At 46.5% G+C, this 22,335-nt stretch overlaps 1 protein-coding gene across 1 annotated transcript in view; it reads left to right on the forward strand.

Annotated features, from left to right (window-relative positions):
• Positions 1-22,043, forward strand: part of LOC143935037 (heparan sulfate glucosamine 3-O-sulfotransferase 3A1-like) — a 136,436-nt gene extending 114,393 nt beyond the window's left edge. Inside the window, exon 2 of the mRNA XM_077458623.1 lies at positions 21,299-22,043. Coding sequence (XP_077314749.1) covers positions 21,299-21,920 — 622 coding nt within the window. The 3' untranslated portion in view covers positions 21,921-22,043. The remainder of the gene's footprint in view (positions 1-21,298) is intronic.
• The last annotated feature ends 292 nt before the right edge of the window (positions 22,044-22,335 follow it).

Below are 22,335 nucleotides of genomic sequence, written 5' to 3' on the forward strand. Positions count from 1 at the left end.
CAGTGGCCATCAGTGCAGCCACATCAGTGCCCATCAATGCCCAATAGTGCCCATCAGTGCAGCCTCATCAGTGGCCATCAGTGCAGCCACATCAGTGCCCATCAATGCCCAATAGTGCCCATCAGTGCAGCCTCATCAGTGCCCATCAGTGCAGCTACATCAGTGTCCATCAATGCCCATCAGTGCAGCAACATCAGTGCCCATCAATGCCCATCAGTGCAGCCTCATCAGTGGCCATCAGTGCAGCCACATCAGTGCCCATCAATGCCCAATAGTGCCCATCAGTGCAGCCTCATCAGTGCAGCTAAATCAGTGTCCATCAATGCCCATCAGTGCAGCCACATCAGTGCCCATCAGTGCAGCCTCATCAGTGCCCATCAGTGCAGCCACATCAGTGAAGAAGAAAAATTATAACAGAAACTAAGAAACTTTTTTTTTTTTTTTTCAACATGCTCATGCTTTTTTTAGTTTAGCAAAAAAGAAAGAAAAAAGCAGCGGTGATGAAAAATACCACCAAAAAAAGTTCTATCTGTCCCAAAAAATGATAACAATGTCATATGGGTACAGTGTTGCATGACCGCGCAAATGTCATTCAAAGTGTGAGAGCACTGAACGCTAAAAAAAATTGGTCTGGGTAGGAAGGGGGTGAATGTGCCCCTCCGGTATTGAAGTGGTTAATATGAAGGTTAAACGAGGACTTGTATAATCACAGTCACACAAAGACTTTTCAGGGTGTCGTCACCACCAGCCGCCACCAAACAAATCACAGCAAATTTATCAGCTAAGCAAAGTGGGAGGGAGAGGTGGGAAACGATCAGTGATAATGATCGGCACATCAGAGCAGGCCTGGGCCACTGTGTATAGGAAGCACCGAGCAGCCTCACAGGCAGCGCCGCCGCCGCCGCCGCCGGCCCCTCAGATTGCATAAATAAATCAGGGAGGATTACAGCAGAGAAAATAGAGACAAGCTCCCTTTACAAGCCGAGGTCAGCGCTCTCAAACCGCGCCGAAAATACATTTAGTACCAGTTTGGCGGATAAAAATGATTACCGCTTAGTTGACTCGCATTTATCAAACTGAGATTTGTGAACCATCAGATCTGAAAAAAACAAAGCCGGGTGATTTATCGTCATTTCATTTTTTTTATTTTTTATTATTATTATTTTGATTTGCGGCTCTGTAGGGTAAAGTATAAAAACACGGCGGCTTCGTTTATTGTCGTATCTGAAGAATAACTTCTTTCACCGTCATTGTAAGATTTACATTAATATGAAACATGTACTCGGGCAAATACACGATATTACCAAAAGTATTGGGACGCCTGCCTTTACACGCACATTATTATTATTATACACGATTTATATAGCGCCAACAGTTTACACAGCGCTTTACAATGTATAGGGGGGACAACACAATTACAGTACAGTCAGGGGCGGACTGAGAACTCATGGGGCCCCCGGGCAATAGGAGAAGATTATGGGGCCCCCAGGCAATAGATTATGGGGCCACACAGTATACACACAGTATACACACACACACACAGTATAACACACACACACACAGTATACACACACACACACAGTATACACACACACAGTAAACACACACACACACAGTATACACACACACAGTATATACACACACAGTATATACACACACATACAGTAAACACACACAGTATACACACACACACACACAATATACACACACAGTATACACACACACAGTATACACACACAGTATACACACACACACACAGTAAACACACACAGTATACACACACACACACAATATACACACACAGTATACACACACACAGTATACACACACACACACACAGTATACACACACACAGTATACACACACACAGTATACACACACACAATATACACATACACACAATATACACACACAGTATACACACACACACAATATACACACAGTATACACGCACAGTATAAACACACACAATATACACATACACATAATATACACACACACACACACAGTATGCACACACACACACAATATACACACACGGTATACACACACACACACACAATATACACACACGGTATGCACACACACACACAGTATACACACACACAATATACACACACAGTATACACACACACACAATATACACACACAGTATGCACACACAGTATACACACACAGTATACACACACACACACATACAATATACACACACAGTATACACACACACACACATACAATATACACACACAGTATACACACACACACAATATACACACACAGTATACACACACACACACAGTATACACACACAGTATGCCCACACACACACACACACACACACTGAAAAGGTACTGGAGAGGCGGGACAACTATAATCTAATGTTTACATACTCTCCCTGGTTTTATTGAGGCTGGCAACCCTGGTGGGGCCCCTTAGTGGCATGGGGCCCTCGAGCAGTGGCCGAGAGCCCGAATGGTCAGTCCGCCCCTGAGTACAGTTCAATACAAAAGGTACAGGAGGGCCCGACTCGTACAGCTTACATTCTAAAGGGAGGGGGTAATCACTGCAGAGAATGATTTGATGTGGGTGGCTCAGTGACAGTTAGGTGGGTGTGGGATAGGCTTCCCTGAATAAATGAGTTTTCAGGGACGAGAAGTTTGTTGAGTTTGTTGGACGAGAAGGCCTGGCTCGCATTTTGCGCGCTAATTTATCCCAAAGGTGTTCTATCAGGCTAAGGTCAGGACTCTGTGCAGGCCAGTCAAGTTCCTCCACCCCAAACTCGCTCATTTATGTCTTCTCGTCCAACATCAGTGCCTGACCTCACAAATGCGCTTTTGGAAGAACGGTTAAACATTCCCATAGACATATTCCTAAACCTTGTGGACGGCCTTCCCAGAAGAGTTGAAGCTGTTATAGCTGCAAAAGGTGGGCCAACTCAATATTGAACCCTACGGACTAAGACTGGGATGCCATTAAAGTTCATAAGTGTGTGAAGGCAGGCGTCCCAATACTTTTGGAGATGTAGTGTATGCAGTTAGACCCAAATGGTGAGTATCCACTGCCGCAGCAATTCTGGGTTTATAATTTCAAGCCCTGGAGAAGGGGAATTTGGAAATCTGAAATGCGTTGCCCATTTCTGATAAAAATTTCCAATAATAATTACCAACTGACTTCTATTAACAACATCCTCTAATAAATAACGCATTCACATCTGACTCTTCCACTGATTCATCTTCTTTATCCTTCACACAGAAGGTCAGCAATGACATCTTTCTTTCAGCACGGTTTTCATTAGAATATAACAGGTGGTGTAAAATCCCACAAAGACTTTGTGTCAGAGACCATGAAATCAGGCCGAGACAGAAGTACAGTTAAATCACACTTGTTTAATAATAAAAGCAAAAAGAACAAACATAGTCAAAACATAGCCAAAGTTCAGTAACCGGAATGGATAGTCAGCCAAGCCAGAAGTCAGGGATCAATGTAGTGGAACAGCAAGCAGGATCTGGAGCCAGAAAGGATGTCAGCAAAGCCAGTCTTGAACAAGATCGCAGGAGATAGTCTCTGTGATGTTGACCAAGGCGAAGGCAGAGATCTACTGGGCTGAACGGCTTATGAAGCAGGACTGTCGAGCAGGATATCATCAACAGCTGAATAACTGTGGAGAGAGATAGGAGCTGGCAATTAGCGACAGCTGAGCGGCCAGCTCTGAGAAGGAAGGGCTGAGCCCGGCCCTGACACTTTGTCCATGGAGAGAGTGGTTAATAGCGAGGAAACAGAAGGAACAGCAAAGAACAGGCGCACCGTACCAGTAGGTTAGAGTCAGAATTATTTATTGCACTGCCCATAATAGGTGTTGATGATCATTACCAGTTATAACTAGATCCAGCCAGTTGCATTATCACTATCCCCGGTTGGTGAGAAGACTACTCCGATACTGGCGACAGCTTCCTCTCTACCCCCGACCACGACAGGTCCCCCCTGGCCGGCAGAACCGCCACTTCTGGTTGGGCTGCAAGTCCCAACCCTACGCTGCTCTCTTGCTTCTGGATAGGCCCTCAGACAGCCTAGCAGCCAGATTTACCCGGGATAGCGCCAAACTCCAGCCTAGCAGCCAACAACACGTCCACCCAGACAGCCGTCCAGAACCAACCCTGATCACGTGACTCCACCAAAATATATAGGTTCCCCCAGCAGGCTAAGGGGCCCAAGAAAACCCCTGCCCATTGGCTGAGACATCCCATCCCTGTCCTTCCATCGCCCTTGCCTTATCTAATGTCACCAGGTACCCGGCCACCTAGTGGCAGAAGAGAGAAGTGCAGCAATTCCAGACTTAGGGTGAAATCAATTGATCCCTAACAATCGGCCAAGGCAACTATACTCGGCAGGTAAATTTAGGAGCAACCCTGCCCAAAACTTCAGGGTGCTACATCTGCTATTTTTTTTCTAAAAATATGGCTTTAAAGCGGGAGTCCGCCGGGAGTCCGCCGTTTTTTTTTTTAAAAGCCAGCAGCTACAAATACTGCAGCTGCTGACTTTTAAAATAATGACACTTACCCGCCCAGCGCGCCCGCGATGTCGGCACCCGAAGCCGATCTCCCGATCGTCTCTCGGGTGCTGCCGCCGCCATCTTGGGTATGGGAATCAGGAAGTGGAGCCTTTCGGCTTCATTTCCCGGTTCCCTACTGTGCATGTGCGAGTCGCGCTGCGCAATAAGGATGGTCCCCGCTGTCTCTGGGATCCGTGTGTTTCCCAGGAGGCAGCGGGGGACTTTCGGAAAGGGGCGTAGATTCTGCGGAAAGGGGCGTACCTTCTGCAGAATCTACGCCGGAAGTGGGTACAGATACCTGTACTGTACAGGTACCTGCACCCCCCTCCCCCCTGAAAGGTGCCAATTGTGGCGCCGGAGGGGGGGAGGATTCCAATGAGCGGAAGGTCCACTTTAGGGTGGACCTCCGCTTTAATATCGCATGAATCCCTGTGGTTGCAGATAGTGTTGCCCTTTGTAGTTCTTGGGGAAGGAGGCTGCAAAGAATCATGTGACAAGAGCCTGCAGCCTGCCTAGAAAGTAACATTAAAAACCTACTGAACCTGGCTGCAACTGATATAATAAAACTGTGAATTTTATGACTTTAGCGTAGCCGCAGTGTCTCCTGCACAGGATTAGCAGTAGGTGGGGGGGGGGGGGGTGATGCTGGAGTTGCCCTTTAACAGAATTTAATCAGAAATATTAGATGTATTTTTGTATGTTTAATTTATCATTATGGAGGTTCGGGGGTATCTTTTGCCTCTCTTCGCAGTCATTTGCAGAAGGTTAATGGCTGGATCTGGCGCGCCGCCACAGCCGTATGCTACCCTAATCCCAACAAGTGTCACCTAGTGTAATTGACTGATCGAATCTAAGCTTTGCTAATGCTTTAAATGTCCCATCTGTTCTCAGGGTCCCGAGCACGCGGCGACACCAGCGCTATTACTGCTTCCAATTAGCTGAAGCAATTTCACAATTAGACAATTGATTTAACGATGGATTATGTCAGGCTGCTGAGGATGAGCTCTCGTGAAGGCTGGAAAAGAAGAAGGAGAAAAAAAAAAGAACTCTAAGATGGGATGTGATTTGAGGGGGGGGGGGGAATTACTGCTTAAAGGGAAACTCACAAAATGTTCTTAGGTGTAAGGAGGAAACGAATCAGGATGAAAAAAATAATAACTACCGCAGGTGTTGGATTACGTCAAATTCTATAAACTGTCTGTATATCATATGAATGAATATTTCTATTGTGATCAAGTGATAAAGTAGATGTAAATCATAACTGAACACTCAGTTCTCCGTCTTCAGTGATCGGAGAGTCGGTGACTGTCACTGGCTCTCTGCTCTGCCCCTCGCTGGGGTGCGGAGGAGGAGGTAGCGGCTGATTCATGCTCTCATTGGTGTGCTGGTCGGGCATCTGGGTCAGGGCCGTTTTTAAGGCGGGGCAAAAGGGGCAGCTGCCCTGGGCCCTGTCATTGTTGTGGGGCCCAAAGCCGCTGCCTCGTACTTGCCAACTATCCTGGTTTAAATTCCCTCGTCCCTTGAGGCCCTGGGGCGCGCTCCCGCAAATATCCGTGACCGCTGGCAGCATCACGGATTGCAGTACACAGCCGCTGGCAGCATCACGGATTGCAGTAAACAGCCGCTGGTAGCGGCCGTTTACCATGTGACCGCTCCGTCAAATGATGGAGCATCACTTGTAAACAAACTGGCGTCACGTCATGACGCTGGTAGCTCCCTCCCCTCTCTGTACTGATCTGTACAGTGAGAGGGGAGAGGCGGAGAGATGGCAGCAGCGCTGTGGGCTGGATGCGTAGTGCCCACAGCACTGCTCAGTGCCAATACTCTCCCCATACTGTGCAATACTCTGCAACACTGTGCAATACTCTGAAATACTCTGCCAATACTCGCCAATACTCTGCCAATACTCACCAATACTCTGTCAATACTGTGCCAATACTCACCAATACTCTGCCAATACTCACCAATACTCTGCTAATACTGTGCCAATACTCACCAATAATCTGCCAATAATCTGCCAATACTTGCCAATACTCTGCCAATACTCACCAATACTCTGCCAATACTCTGCCAGTACTCACTAATACTCTGCCAATACTCACCAATACTCTGCCAATACTCTGCCAATGCTCTGCCAATACTCACCAATGCTCTGCCAATACTCACCAATGCTCTGCCAATACTCACCAATACTCTGCCAATACTCTGCAATAAATTTTAACAGAAACAAAGAATTTTTTTTTACAGAATTTTCAGTTTTTTTGATTTATAACGCAAAAAATAAAAAACCCAGCAGTGTTGAAATACCACCAAAAGAAAGCTCTATTTGTGGGAAAAAAAGGACAAAAATTTCATATAGGTACAGTGTTGCATGACTGAGTAATTGTCATTCAAAATGTGAGAGCACCGAAAGCTGAAAATTGGTCTGGTTAGGAAGAGGGTTTAAGTGCCCGGTGGTCAAGTGGTTAATGACATCCCAGTCTTAGTCCGTAGGGTTCAATATTGAATTGGCTCACCCTTTGCAGCTATAACAGCTTCACCTCTTCTGGGAAGGCCGTCCCCAAGGTTTAGGAGGGTCTCTATGGGAATGTTTGACCATTCTTCCAGAAGAGCATTTGTGAGGTCAGGCACTGATGTTGGAGGAGAAGGCCTGGCTCCCAGTCTGCGCTCTAATTCATCCCAAAGGTGTTCTATGGGGTTGAGATCAGGACTCTGTGCAGGCCAGTCAAGTTCCTCCACCTCAAACTCGCTCATCCATGTCTTTATGGACCTTGCTTTGTGCACTGGTGTGCAGTCATGTTGGAACGGGAACGGGTACACCCCCAAACTGTCCCCACAAAGTTGGGAACATGAAAATGTACAAAATGTCTTGATATGCTGACGCCTTAAAAGTTCCCTTCACTGGAACTAAGGGGCCAAGCCCAACCTCTGAAGAAAAAAAAACCCCACACCATAATCCCCCCTCCACCAAATGATTTGCACCAGTGCACAAAGCAAGGTCCATAAAAACATGGATGAGCGAGTTTGGGGTGGAAAGTCCTGACCTCAACCTGATAGAACACGCTTGGGAAGAATAAGCCCCTATACACACGGGTCGGACATTCTACCAACCAAATCCATCTGATTTTGTCTGACGGATTGTGTCCGACGGATTGTGTCCGAAACTGTTGCATACACACAGTCGGACCAAGTTGTCGGAAAATCCGATCATTCAGAAGGTGATGACGTTATTTAGTTACGATGGGACTACATTCAGGCGAGTAGCCAATAGCTTTGGTCTAGGAATTTGATCTGAGCATGCGTGGCACTTTGTCCGATCGGAATTCTCTACACATGATCGGAGTATGTCCGATCGGACCAGTTGGTGGGAAAATATTTCCAACATGTTGGAAAATTGGGTCCGATGGATATTCTGATGGAATCAGTCCGATGCATACCACACACACAGCTGGATTATCCGACAACACGGTCCGATAGGACACATTCCGACGGATTCTCCGACCGTGTGTACAAGGGCTTAGAGCGGAGACTGCGAGCCAGGTCAACCATCCCCTACGGGTCTGAGCCTGCTCGATCTAGTGACTGGTAGGCTGGTAGACCAAAACCCGATACAACACCTTTGGGATGAATTAGAGCGGAGACTGCGAGCCAGGCCTTCCAACATCAGTGCCTGGCCTCACAAACGCTCTTCTGGAAGAATGGTCAAACATTCCCATAGACACCCTCCTAAACCTTGTGGACGGCCCTCCCAGAAGAGTTGAAGCTTTTATAGCTGCAAAGAGCGGAGCCAACTCAATATTGAACCCTACGGACTAAGACTGGGGAGGCCATTAAAGTTCATGTGCGTGTAAAGGCAAGCGTCACAATACTTTTGACAATATAGTGTACATTAGCATGGCCGGTTATGTCTGATGCAGAGATTCACTTTAAATGCTGCAGTTGGGTGTTGACAGGCCCTTGTGTTGCCCACTCAGAGGAACATTTGTTCGGTTTATGTCAGAGATCTGGCAATAGCACCATGTAATATAATATTCTAACGAGCCATCCAGATATACCCTCGAGGGTATGATAAAAATACCATTGTCAGGAAAGACGCCTGTCACCTTCTCTCAGTCCCCACCCCCATACATAGACACCCACTGGCGACAGTACAGCCAGCCCTGCATGCCGCCTCTCTTGGCACTACCCTGGTACAATAATACAGACATCAATAATCTGGTAGCGCTAAAACACTTATGGGTTGGCAGTCTGCAATAAGACTTTGCTAATGTGTTTTTCCTGCACAGTCACCTTCCTCAATTGCCTCTCGTCGAGTCATTATTTAATATTTGTTTCATTAATTTGTTCACCTGCTGCTATGCATCACGCGGTCAAGTGGGCAACCCCCCCTCCCCCCATCCCTCCTCCACAGCCACCAGCTGCGAAATAATGATTTAATCCTGGTGTAGAAGGATGTCTCGTTGAGCGGAGTTGTCAAAACGATGTCAACCTTGTCCTTAATTCACACTGACTGGCAGTCAAAGGGCCAACCGATCGCTGGGGGTCAAATTGCAAACTGTTTAACAATCTGTGACTTGTACATGATGGCACGTGGCATTTGACGGTGTAATGGTTTCAAGACATGGGCGGCAACAAGTATTCAATGCGTAATTTTTTTTTGGTCCAAAGCCAACACTAGTGAATCACTGTTAAGAGGGCAATTACCCCCCGGGCCAATCCAGTGGAGGCTGGTGCTCAAACCAACTGAAAAATTCAGAAAGATACTTTTTAAGAAAACATCAATTGCAGCCTCACTGTGCCATTAATTGCAGCCACTGTGCCCATCAAATACAGCCACTGTGCCATCAAATGCAGCCACTGTGCCCATCATATGCAGTCACTGTGCCATCAATTGCAGCCACTGTGCCCATCAAATACAGCCACTGTGCCATCAAATGCAGCTACTGTGCCCATCATATGCAGTCACTGTGCCCATCATATGCAGCCACTGTGCCATCAAATGCAGCCACTGTGCCCCTCAAATGCAGCCACTGTGCCCATCAAATGCAGCCACTGTGCCCATCATATGCAGCCACTGTGCCATCAAATGCAGCCACTGTGCCCCTCAAATGCAGCCACTGTGCCCATCAAATACAGCCACTGTGCCCAGCAAATGCAGCCACTGTGCCATCAAATGCAGCCACTGTGCCCATAATATGCAGCCACTGTGCCCATCAAATACAGCCACTGTGCCCAGCAAATGCAGCCACTGTGCCATCAAATGCAGCTACTGTGCCCATCATATGCAGCTACTGTGCCCATCATATGCAGCCACTGAGCACATCATATGCAGCCACTGTGCCCATCAAATGCGGCCACTGTGCCCATCAAATGCGGCCACTGTGCCCATCAAATGCAGCCACTGTGCCCATCAAATGCCGCCATGTGCCCATCAAATACAGCCACTGTGCCCATCAAATGCGGCCACTGTGCTCATCAAATGCAGCCACTGTGCCATCTAATGCAGCCACTGAGCCCATCATATGCAACCACTGTGCCCATCAAATACAGCCACTGTGCCCATCACATGCACCCCCATCAAATCATTCTCTGCAGCTATTATCTTTTGTACCACCACCCCCTCCCTGTAGAATGTAATGTACGAGCCGGGCCCTCCTGTACCTTTTGTATTGAACTGTACTATAATTGTGTTGTCCACCCCCCATACATACATTGTAAAGTGCTGTGTAAACTGTTGGCGCTATATAAATCGTGTATAATAATAATAATAATAATCTGCAGCCACTGTGCCCAGCAAATACAGCCACTGTGCCCAACAAATACAGCCACTGTGCCCATCATATGCAGCCACTGTGCCCATCAAATGCAGCCACTGTGCCCACCAAATACAGCCACTGTGCCTATCATATGCAGCCAAGAACTTTTCAGAGTCTTCCAAACAGTGGGTCTCCTATGGGTACTGTCTCACTTTCTACAGTAAATGCTGTCAGGGGACCATATTAGCTCACAAGGCCTCTCTAACCCTTGTAGCTCCAGGCATTGCACAAGGGACTGATGCTCTAACCGGCCAACGAGATGAAGCAAGGGGTCAGTCAATTTAGTGTAGCAAGGTCCCACACCTCCAAAGGCCTAATGGTGACCTCCAGAGTTAGGGAGAACTGACATCTGTCTTTGTAGAGTGGACTACAAGGCATGGTGGGTGTAATGCAAGATGGAGAGATGGGCGCCAGACACTTTTTGAATGTAAAAAAGATTTATTGTCTCTTAATAGAACTGTGGGAGAGAAGGTTAGGCCCAGGACACCCTTAGGTAGATACAATGTTAATTGGCAGACTCCAAGACTTCTATAGGTAGAAAGCTATAAAGGGGAAGGCCTCCAGCCAGATACCACTTCTGTATAGGTAGGACCACTGTCTTCTATGGCAACAAATCTTGTAATAGTCACTAACGGTAGTTGTATTTAACTATTGGTAACAACTTTACAGTCTCTCACTGTAGGTCTTCACTCACAGAGCTCCCAGTCTCTCACTAGACTCTCAGACCCAATCGCCACTGGATCCCCTGAGCTCTTCCGCTTCCATAACTCAATATCTTCCTCAAGCGTCACCCCCGCTTCCCTGCTGGGTCCCTGGCTTGGCACTCACTGATGCTCCTCAAGCGTCACCTCTGCTGTCCCTCTGGCTTGGCACTTGCTGAAGTTTTCCCACTTCTTCACCATTGCTGGCTGCTCCAGCTTACAGTGGTCTCCGGAAACAAGGTGGATGGTCTCTTAGTGGTGACAGCTTGCCCTCTACCTCCGGACACAACTGGTTCCCCGTCCGGTTGAACCATTACTCTCGATTGGACTCCAGTACTGGCTCCAGCTTACTCACAGTGGTCTTCGGAAAACAAGGTGGATGGTCCCTTAGTGGCGACAGCTTCCCCTCTACCTCCGAACACAACTGGTTCCCCGTCCGGCTTAATCATTACTCTCGGTTGGACTCCAGTACTGGCTCCAGCTTACTCGCAGTGGTCCCCGGAAACAAGGTGGATGGTCCCTTAGTGGTGACAACTTCCCCTCTACCTCCGACCACAACTGGTTCCCTGTCCGGCTGAACCGTTACTCTCGGTTGGACTCCAGTACTGGCTCCAGCTTACTCACAGTGGTCCCCGGAAACAAGGTGGATGGTCCCTTAGTGGTGACAACTTCCCCTCTACCTCCGACCACAACTGGTTCCCTGTCCGGCTGAACCGTTACTCTCGGTTGGACTCCAGTACTGGCTCCAGCTTACTCACAGTGGTCCCCGGAAACAAGGTGGATGGTCCCTTAGTGGTGACAACTTCCCCTCTACCTCTGACCACAACTGGTTCCCTGTCCGCCTGAACCGTTACTCTCGATTGGACTCCAATCCTGCAGTCCCAACCCTGCCCTGCTTCTCCTGCTTCTGGATGGGCCCTCAGACAGCCTAGCCAGCAGATAGGCCTCAGGCTTCCGGCCTAGCAGCATGACCACCCAGACAGCCATCCAAGTGGCACAGAACCCCCGATCACCTGACACCACCCAAATAAATAGGCTCTCCCAGCAGGCCAAGTGCTAAAGAAACCCCTGGCCAATTGGTTGAGACACCCCATCCATTCATAACCTGACCTTGCTATGCCCTTGTCTATTTAATGTCACCAGCATAACGCCACCTAGCGACAGAAGAGAGAAGGTGCAACAAGTCCAGAATTAGAGAGGAATCAGTGGATCTACTAACAATTAACCAGGGCAACTACCTCCTGGCAAACTAAATTTACTAGCAACCCTGCCTAAACACCAGGGTGCTACATTAGGATATTGGGAGAATTAGTACTTAAAAGACAAGCTCAGCATACTTGCAGAACAAAATTTACTTTACAGCATGCAAGACTGTTATATCTATTTCTTTATCGCAGCATGACAGATTACGAAATGACTCAACAGCAGTTTCAATAGCCGTTCTGAATTGTTCATTCTACCAGGGACCTAGTCTCCAGTCTTGGGAAGAGAGACGCGGCACTCACAAGTTGCTCATGTTTTTGGTTGAGATAACGTGACTGCACAATAGTCAGTCACGCTATTATATAATAATCTTGCTTCTCATTTGAGGGTAGCCCCAAGCTTTCCCCGCTGGAAAAATAATTCATATAAAATAAATTTCACCCACCACCAGGGCCATCTTTAATATTGATTGGATCCAGGGCAAATCTTTTCTCCCCCCTTGCAGTTTTGCTCTCCACCTGCTCTGAGACATACAATAAATGGCAGCTAGACTCAAAATCAGTTTACTGAATCAGATCAGGCAGCTATTGCGATTGGTTGCTAGAGGTTTCAGTGTATCATTACCGCTCACTGACTGGTTGCTAGAGGTTGCAGCACACATTACAGCTCACTGGTTAGTTGCTAGAGGTTACAGCACATGATTTCTGCTTGTTGATTGGTTGCTAGAGATTACTGTGGGTATGACCTCGGTGGGGGGGGGGGGGGGGATGGGGGCATGATATACATATCAATCCCGCTAGCCACCACTATTTACATCTGAATGCTGGTAATTTACATGTAAACACAGGGTCTGCAGGTGAGTCATCTGTACACAAAAGGACAGAGCTGGACAGCATTAGTAGAAGCACTTCACACTGAAATATTGGGACACAGCACAGGACTAAATACTCAAGGGGCTAGGGAATTTAAACCAGGATAGCTGGCACGTATGAGGCAGCTGCTTTGGGCCCTACAACAATGACAGGGCCCAGGGCAGCCGCCCCTTTTGCCCTGCCTTAAAAACAGCCCTGCCCACCACTACATTAGGGTTCGGGAGCTCTTCATCCTTCCAGGGTCTCACTCCCTCAAGCTTCCACTAGCTCTTTCTCAACTCTTCCTCCAGCCAGGGTATATACCCCTTGCCCTTGCCCTTCTAAGGAGGGGGTGGGCTCTCTCAAAACATACCTGCCCTTAATCTATCCATTATTATATATTTTCTCCAACTCAGGAGACACTCAGAATTACAGAGTTAAGACTGCGGTACACTGGGGTGCCGTGACGTGGCCTCCGCAGCTTTTCGCATATATTTGTAAATGTGTGAAAACGAAACCCCTCGTTTTTAACTGTTAGACAGGACAATTCGGTTTGTTGCAGGCTGGCTGGTAAGTGAGCTGTTTTTTTTGTTAGTTTTTTGACATGTGTCAACCTTTCTATGTGCTCCTTGCTGCAAAGGGCAGTTAGAGGTTGGGGTGGTTGCCATTTGTTTGTACTATATACCCCTTGCCATCTAGGGTGATGGACAGCAGGGTCCCCTTACAACCTACGGACAGGACTACTCTATTAAGGGAACTTACATCCCATGACACCCCTATGTCATAATGCACAGCAGAGGAGATGGAATCAGAATAGTATGGACACTGCTATGTACAGCTCTTGGCAGGTTCCTATATGCGTTTCAGCTGTCTGTTTTATGTAGAGCCTCGTATATGAGCCCTTTTTTCATCAGCTGTTAATATTTCAGCAGCATCCCGAGAGAGACGATTGTTTCAAGACAGATTAGTGCTTTGCAGCATTAGCAAATTGGTGTAATTATCTCAGGTGCCCTGGGCCACCGTGTCAGCTCCAGTTTGGCTTCATTATGTGAAGTGCTAATTGTTTTGTAAAAACAAGAGGGGCATCTCTGGATGGCTTGTAGATTTTGGTAAAATGTTTTGTTCATCTGAGAGAGAGGAGAATTGGACAACTCGGAGAACAGATGTTGTTGTTGCCTCCCTGCTGCTGGGAGGTTAACAGTACCGACTGCTTCACTGTGGTGCACTTCCATCAGTGCTGATGGGTTTACTTACAGTAGGAGGTTTGTATACATGCACATGCATATCGTTAATTTAACGAAACGGATAATTCCTAGTGGGTTGTTTAAAAGAAACCCTTGGCCTTCCATGGGTGACTCCGTATTGAAAATGCTTGTTGGCCTGCTGGCATGTTTCAGTACTTCCTGTATCCCTGATCTGAAACCAATGGCAGATGTACTCAGAAAAAGTCCACCGCAAGAACAATTGTTGGACTTCCACGCTGAATTACATGGCCATGTATAAACACTGATTTACTGTGTAGGTGCTAATAGAAGTCTGTACTGTAATTGTGAGGTGTTGCTGGTATTGTTGGGGTGTAACTTTGATGTGGTGTGTCTACCGTTTGGTCTTTACCTTTATTATTCCTTACTGCCCGTATACTGTATCCTCCTGCCAGCTGTACTGTGCCCACTTACCTACCCCCTGTACTGATCCATCCTGCGCCCTCTACTGTCCACTCCCCTGTACTGAACCCTCCTAATACAGTTAATTTTCATTGCTTAAATTATTTTTCTCATTTCTAATTTTTGCCTAACGCCTCACAAAGCCTAGTCCCGCCTCTGTGCTTGTTCATGTACTTTATACAGATCCTTTTCATAGTAAGCTAGGGTGACCAGACATCCTCGGTTTCCGGGGACAGTCCCCGGATTGGATTTGGACAGGGGCTGGGGCAATTTCAAAGACAATCAGTGCAGAATTACACAATCCCCCCCCCCGGTCTGCCGCTCCTACTAGCTTTAGTACTACTAGAATTATGGTAGTTATTTTGTGCCCCTTTCTTTCTGCTGGTCGGAGTGGAGAGATTATTTCTTCAGTTTCGGATGCATGCCCGTTCGCTCCTGCTTGCATGTTCTTCTGCCTTGGCTCAATTTTTTTTATATTTTTTATATAAATTTTTTGTTTTTGGGTTGCAAATTGAATATTAAAATTAAAATTAAAACTAAAATCAAATTAAATTAAATCAAATCAAATTAAGTATGATTTTTTTGTTTTTATTGGGAGTGTTTGTGGGTGGAGCTCCATGGCACTCTGGCCACATGCACTCAGAGACCCACATATACATATATAAAGTTAGCCTCCAGCGAGAAACCATTGCCCGTCTTGGCTCTGAGGAAAGGGCTTCTCCCCTGAAACGCGTCAGCCGTTTGTTTTGGGGTATTAGTCGATTCACTTGACATCAGATCTGGACGTGTGGATGTTCGGTGTGATGGACCCGATTGTATTGATTATACCTTTTATCAATACTCGTTTGTGAGTAGCCATTTTGCTATATGTTCTGTTTTTAATCAAGCTCTGTCTATGGCAATGCACTAGGTCAGTGCGCCTTCCTTTCTTGTTTTGTTGGCTCAAGTCCCGGCCAGCCACCTGCCCAAAGTGATCTTCCTCCACTCCACACACAGTAGTAACCGGGGACCGGAGAGTAAGACTTTGTACACACGTATCGGACTGTGTCATCGGATAATCCGACTGTGTGTGGTCTGCATCGGACTGATTTCGTCGGAATATCCGTCGGACCCAATTTTCCAACATGTTGGAAATATTTCCCGACCAACTGGGCCGATCGGACATACTCTGATCATGTGTAGAGAATTTTGATCGGACCAAGTGCCACGCATGCTCAGATCAAATTCCTACATCAAAGCTATTGGCTACTAGCCTGAATGTAGTCCCATCGTAACGAAATTACGTCATCACGTTCTGAAAGATCGGATTTTTCGCCAACTTTGTCCGACCGTGTGTATGCAACAGTTTCGGACAAGATCCGACGAACAAAATCCGACGGGCAAAATCCAACGGATTTGGTTGTGGAAATCTCCGACTGTGTGTACAGGGGCTAAGACTTGACAGGCTGTGAGCGGGGCGGCGGCGGCGACAAAGGGCAGAGAGTTGCTAATTGCCCCATTACTAGTAAAAAAAAAAAAAAATATGTCCCCGGATTTCATTAAAAAATATCTGGTCACCTTATAGTAAGCTAAAGGAACTGTAGACATGCTCTGCAAACTTTACAATGCCGTTGCCCTCTTGGGTCTAAGTGGCAGCTGACAGGCGATCACGTGACCCATTTCATCTCTCGTTCCTCTTCATCTTCCCGCTGCTGATTGGCAATTGATAGTCGGAGTATACCTGGATGGCAGAGGACTGCAGTTTATTTTCCCTCATAATGTCTTCCCTTTAGTGACACACTATAAATAGACCCTTCGATGTGATATGATGGATTGCTGTCCTATTTCAGCAGCGCGGTGTGTAAAATTGGTGGTGAATAGCTTTATGCACAGTATTAATGTAAGGTAGCAACATTACGGATCTCCGTTATTGTACTTGTATTACTACATTTAATGGTTACCTCCGTGTAATGCATGAAAATTGTAGTAAAATAGCAACCTTTAACTTGTCAGCTCGTATAGGCAGGTACCATGGAAACTGCTACTATACATACCTGTATATATATATATATATATATATATAAGTATATACTCTATGAGTGCAGTGAATTACGAGTGATACAAGGTTCCAATGACTATACGGTGAATGGGACTGCATAGAAAGGCTGTTGGGTGTGCAATGGATTCCATTAACCTTTCAGCTCTCCTCTTTTTTTGTTTTCAGGTAAAAAGGAACTAGTACACATTTTAGGTCGGTAATATTATAATGCTTACTAAGGGCTCGTTCACATGGACAGCCAGTGGGCGGTAAAAAGTCAATGCGAAAGAACGGACGCCGCAGACTAGGCCAAAGCCGTGGCCTCGCCTAAAAACTCCTGCCTGCAGCTGCTCCTCAGGACCGGCGCGGTGTCCATCAAAAAAAAAAAAAAAAAAAACTTGATTCGAAATGTGAATCGAGTTTTTTTTTTTGTGTTTTTTGAGAAAATCGCCCAGCTCTACCTCCACGCTCCCAGCGCAATCACCAGCGGGGAAACCTCACGATGCATACTTGTGATCGGGAGATTTCTGGTCACGTGACTGCTGTGACAGCCAATCATAGCGCTCACAAGACCCCAATGCGCGCGTTCACCTCCAGGCATCTACAGGTTCTTAAAGGGCCGGTGTTCTGGCGTATAGAGTCCGGCCATCAAATAGTGTCCGCTCGGAGCAGACGAAGCTTCGGAAAATCTCCGAAGCTGAACGGCGCCTGCGCCGTGAGTGGAGGTGGTAGCCCCACCATCCAAGCGGACATAGGGTTGTGAATTTTAGAGGGCCCCTCGTGGGCGAGCTTCGCTCGCCACGCTTCGGGCTCGGCCTCGCTGCGCTCGGCTCTTTTTTATTCTAACTCTATGTCCACTTGGATAGTGGGGATAGAACCTGGACTCACGGCGCAGGCGCCGTTCATTCTCGGCAATTTTCGGAATCTGTGTTGCTGTGTACTGCGCATGCGCAGTACGCAGCGGACACGATCCGATGGAGGACGCTATTTGACAAGACACCGGGAGGAAGTGGCGAGAAGGGGGGGGGGGGTTAAAAAAAAATACAACAAAACATTCCTAAACACTGGGCTTACAGAAAAGGTACTCATTTCCTTTCACCCCGCGGAGCCCTGGTCTCCACCCCTCCCCCACATCTCAGCACCCTCTTCCCTTTTTATAGCAGATTTACATCATGTGCGGTATACAAGTCATTTTTACTCAATTTTAATAATAAAAAGCAATGCAGTATAATGAACAAAACATAAAGAATATTCTGCAGTTTCTAAAATGCTCTATTGCAGCCATTAGGTGTATTTTTGCACTTTAGATTTTAGGCTTTTATTTTATTTTGTACTGCTGATTGTTTAAAAATTTAATATTACATTTGTCGTCATGCTCTGTTCAACATTATACAGCTGGAACCTTTTTACAAACTTAGCGGAGAATAAAGAGCCATTAAATCTGAATAGTATTACTGCATATGCCAAGACAGATCTCATAGCAACAGCAGAAATTTTAGAATACATTAGGCCTTATGCATATTCTAGTTTAGCTTAGGGGTGGATAAGACTACATTTAAATACCTTTTTCCTAGTCTCATGCAGTTACCGCAGGAAGGGAAGTGTAAAGCCGGCCACAGCTTGGTTCTTGTTGATTTCTCCATCTATACTATACAGCAGGAGGAATCCCTCTGCTGAGCCATTGTACTCTGACAGGTGGTAGCCATCAGAATACTCCAACAGCAGCTGCATATGATTTGACACAGCCCTTGGTTTGGCCAAAAAACATTTCAGCAGGCCATCTATCGAGTGAATTTCTGCTGGTTCATCAGAACCTGCAAGTGCCGCTGTAAACACAAGCTGGCAGTGGAAGTCTTCCTCGACTCACTTCCTCTGTGGCTCTTGCCGATGACATCATCTACATGGTTGCCAACATTTTGAAAAAATTTAGAGGGACACTCTAAAGCGGAGTTCCACCTAAAAATTTAACTTGTGCTTTTCGGAATCCCCCCCCCCCCCCCCCCTTCGGTGTCACATTTGGCACCTTTCAGGGGGGAGCAAATACCTGTCTAATACAGGTATTTTGCTCCCACTTCCGGGAGTAGATACCCATGCCACCCCCGGGTATCGACACCACTTCCCGCCCCCCATGCTGTCTTCTGTCCCAGGAGACAGCAGGGGCCAGTGGGAACTCGCATCGCGAGTTGCGCATACACAGTAGGGAACTAGGAAGTGAAGCCGCAAGGCTTCCCTTACCGAAGATGGCGAGAGCCGAAGGACAGATCGGCTTCAGGTGCCGGCATCGCGGGCGCCCTGGACAGGTAAGTGTCCATATTTTAAAGGTCAGCAGCTGCGGTATTTGTAGCTGCTGACTTTAAAATAAATAAATAAAAATCGGCAGAACTTCACTTTAACCACTTCAATACCTTTCACCCCCTTCCCTGCCCAGTCCAATTTCCAGCTTTCAGGGATGTTGCATTTCGAATGACAATTGAGCGGTCATGCAACGCTGTACCCAAATGAAATTTTTATCATTTGTTTCCCACAAATAAAGCTTTCTTTTGGTGGTATTTGATCACCACTGGGGTTTTTTTTTTTTGCGTTACAAATAAAAAAAGACTGAAAATTTGGGAAAAAATTTTTTTCTTTGTTTCTGTTACAAAACGTTGTAAATAAGTATGTTTTCTCCTTCCCTGATGAGCACTGATGAGGCTGCAATGATGGGCAGTGATGAGGCAGTACTGATGGGCGCTGATATGCAACACTGATGGGTGGCACTGACATGCAGCACTGATGTGCACTGATAGGCAGCACTGATGGGTGGCACTGACATGCTGCACTTATGGGCACTCATAGGTGGCAATGGTGGGCACTTATAGGCAGAACTGATGGGCACCGATCGGTGGCACTGATGGGCGGCACTGATAGATGGCACTGATAGGCAGCACGGATCAGGAGACACTGGCAGGCAGCACTGATGGGCACTGATTGGTATCCCTGGTGGTCTCCAGTGGGCATCTTCGATGGTTCTGCGCTGATTATAAGTGTATGCCCCCCCGTTAGGAGAGCAGCCGATCTGCTCTCCTCTACTCGTGCCTGTCAGCGCGAATAGAGGAAAAGCCGATAAAAAGGCACTTCCTGGTTACCATGTGATCAGCTGTGATTGGACACAGTTAATCACATGGTAAAGAGCCTATATCAAAGGCTCTTTACCAAGATCAGAGAGATCAGACTGACACACCACACCACAGATCGCAAAACTGCGGCTTATCACGTTGACAGTCTCAATTCCTAAACTATAACACATATGTTGTTTGTCATTCAAATTTTTTTACCTTATAGTTGGCACTCATTCTTTCACTAGCAACTGAATCACTAAGATTCAAGGGTCTCTGGCCACCTGTCTTATGGCTCTGGCGTGAAAAGATGACTATTATTACTTAGATTGGTATTACTGAATGAATGCCTTGTACAGGTGTGTGAGCAAGGTGCAGCATGGTGTGGCGGGGGCGCTGGGTAGTAAACCAATTCAGGTAACAAAGTTGTTGTATTGTAGAAAGGTTCAAACACAACCTATTCAGGCCCTGCGGGTAGCCATACCTGTCCAGAGCCAATTACGAACAGTGACAGCGGCCTGAAGACTTCAAGATGCCGACGAGCGACTGCAACAAGGAGCAGAATGCAGCCTGGCCGGTCCACCCCCAAAGGGGAGGCTTCCTGAAGAGATGTAGATGTCGTCCCTGCACGGCCCTACTCCTCGGGAACTTTTCCCTACCTCTAAACACTGACTCTGTCAGATGGGGATTCTGTCCCTACACTAGTCACTCACATAGAACGCACCAAAACCCAGGGAGCCGGAGCCTTAAATGGAGTCTACCTGGCCCAAGATGGCTGCTGGATTCACATGGGGCTCCAGCGTCCAATCGGACAGAAATCTCCCCCTTTAAATGCAGGAAGTCATAGAGGAACCAACTTTCCCTTCTGCATTGTTGCTCTGGTCTATAAACTGAGAAAATTTTTTTTTTTTTTTATATTTTTTGGGGGAATATTTATTATAGCAAAAAGTAAAAAATATTGCGTTTTTTTTTTTTTCAAAATTGACGCTCTTTTTTGTTTGTAGCGCAAAAAACAAAACAAAAAAAAACACAGAGGTGATCGAATACCACCAAAAGAAAGCTCTATTTGTGGGGGGAAAAAAAGGACGTCAATTTTGTTTGGGTGCGACGTCGCCCGACCGTGCAATTGTCAGATAAAGCGGTGCTTTGGTCAGGTTGGGGGGGGGGGTAAAATCTTCCGGGGCTGAAGCGGTCAAGCTTCACCTCATTTACTGAGCTCTGGAGATTTCCAAAGTGCACAGTCTATTTGCACAGAAAACTAGATTTGCTGGGTTTTTCCTAGGTAGATGTGATAATGCAAACAACTTAAACATTTTATCGGTATTTCATGACATGTTGTTAAAGCTTATAGTTTTTTTTTTGTTTTTTTTTTACTAATCTGTTTTCCTCTTTTTATTGGTAGGGACTTGATGCCGCGGACGCTCGATGGCCAGATCACCATGGAAAAAACTCCCAGTTATTTTGTGACCAAGGAGGCCCCAGCCCGTATTTCGGCCATGTCGAAGGACGCCAAGCTTATCGTGGTGGTGAGGGACCCCGTGACTCGAGTCATATCGGATTATACCCAGACATTATCCAAGAGGCCTGACATCCCTACTTTCGAGAGCCTGACGTTTAAAAACAGGACTACGGGGCTTATCGATATCTCATGGAGTGCCATCCAGATTGGCATCTACGCCAAGCACTTGGAGAACTGGCTCCAGTATTTTCCCATGAGGCAGATCCTGTTTGTGAGCGGGGAGAGACTGATCACCGATCCCGCTGGAGAACTGGGGCGCGTTCAGGATTTTCTGGTGCTTAAGAGGATCATTACAGACAAACATTTTTATTTCAATAAGACTAAAGGTTTTCCTTGCTTGAAGAAGGCAGAAGGGAGCAGCAAACCCCACTGTTTGGGAAAAACCAAGGGCAGGACTCACCCCAACATTGACCCCGAAGTGGTCCAGAGACTACGGGAATTCTACAGGCCATTTAATATGAAGTTCTACCAAATGACTGGGCACGACTTTGGCTGGGACTCATAAATAAAACAGATATAATATATTAAACTTCTATATTTTTTTTACACTTAAAATAAATATTTTAGGTTGTGTCTTCACAAGAAGAGATGTATAACAATCACATTATAATAAATAACTTCTCCTTTTCATAACCAAAATAATATTTTATTTTATTTTTTATTTAATCTGGATTATGGCACACTGGCAGAAAATGTATATTTTATAACATAACCTAATAGTGTGTTGTGTATACATAATTTTTTCCAAAGTGGCTTATTTTTCCCAATATTACAGTACATTCATCTAGACCAGGGGTCTCCAAACGTTCTAAACACGGGGCCAGTTTACCGTCCTTCAGACTTTATGGGGGCCGGACTGTGGCCTTTGGGAGTAGAAAATGTCCCGATGTCAATGGGAGTAAACAATGCCATTGTTGGTG

This window comes from Lithobates pipiens, unplaced genomic scaffold (assembly GCF_037356315.1).
Source record: "Lithobates pipiens isolate NorthernLeopardFrog02 unplaced genomic scaffold, aLitPip1_a1.2 Scaffold_28, whole genome shotgun sequence".
NCBI lineage: Eukaryota > Metazoa > Chordata > Amphibia > Anura > Ranidae > Lithobates > Lithobates pipiens.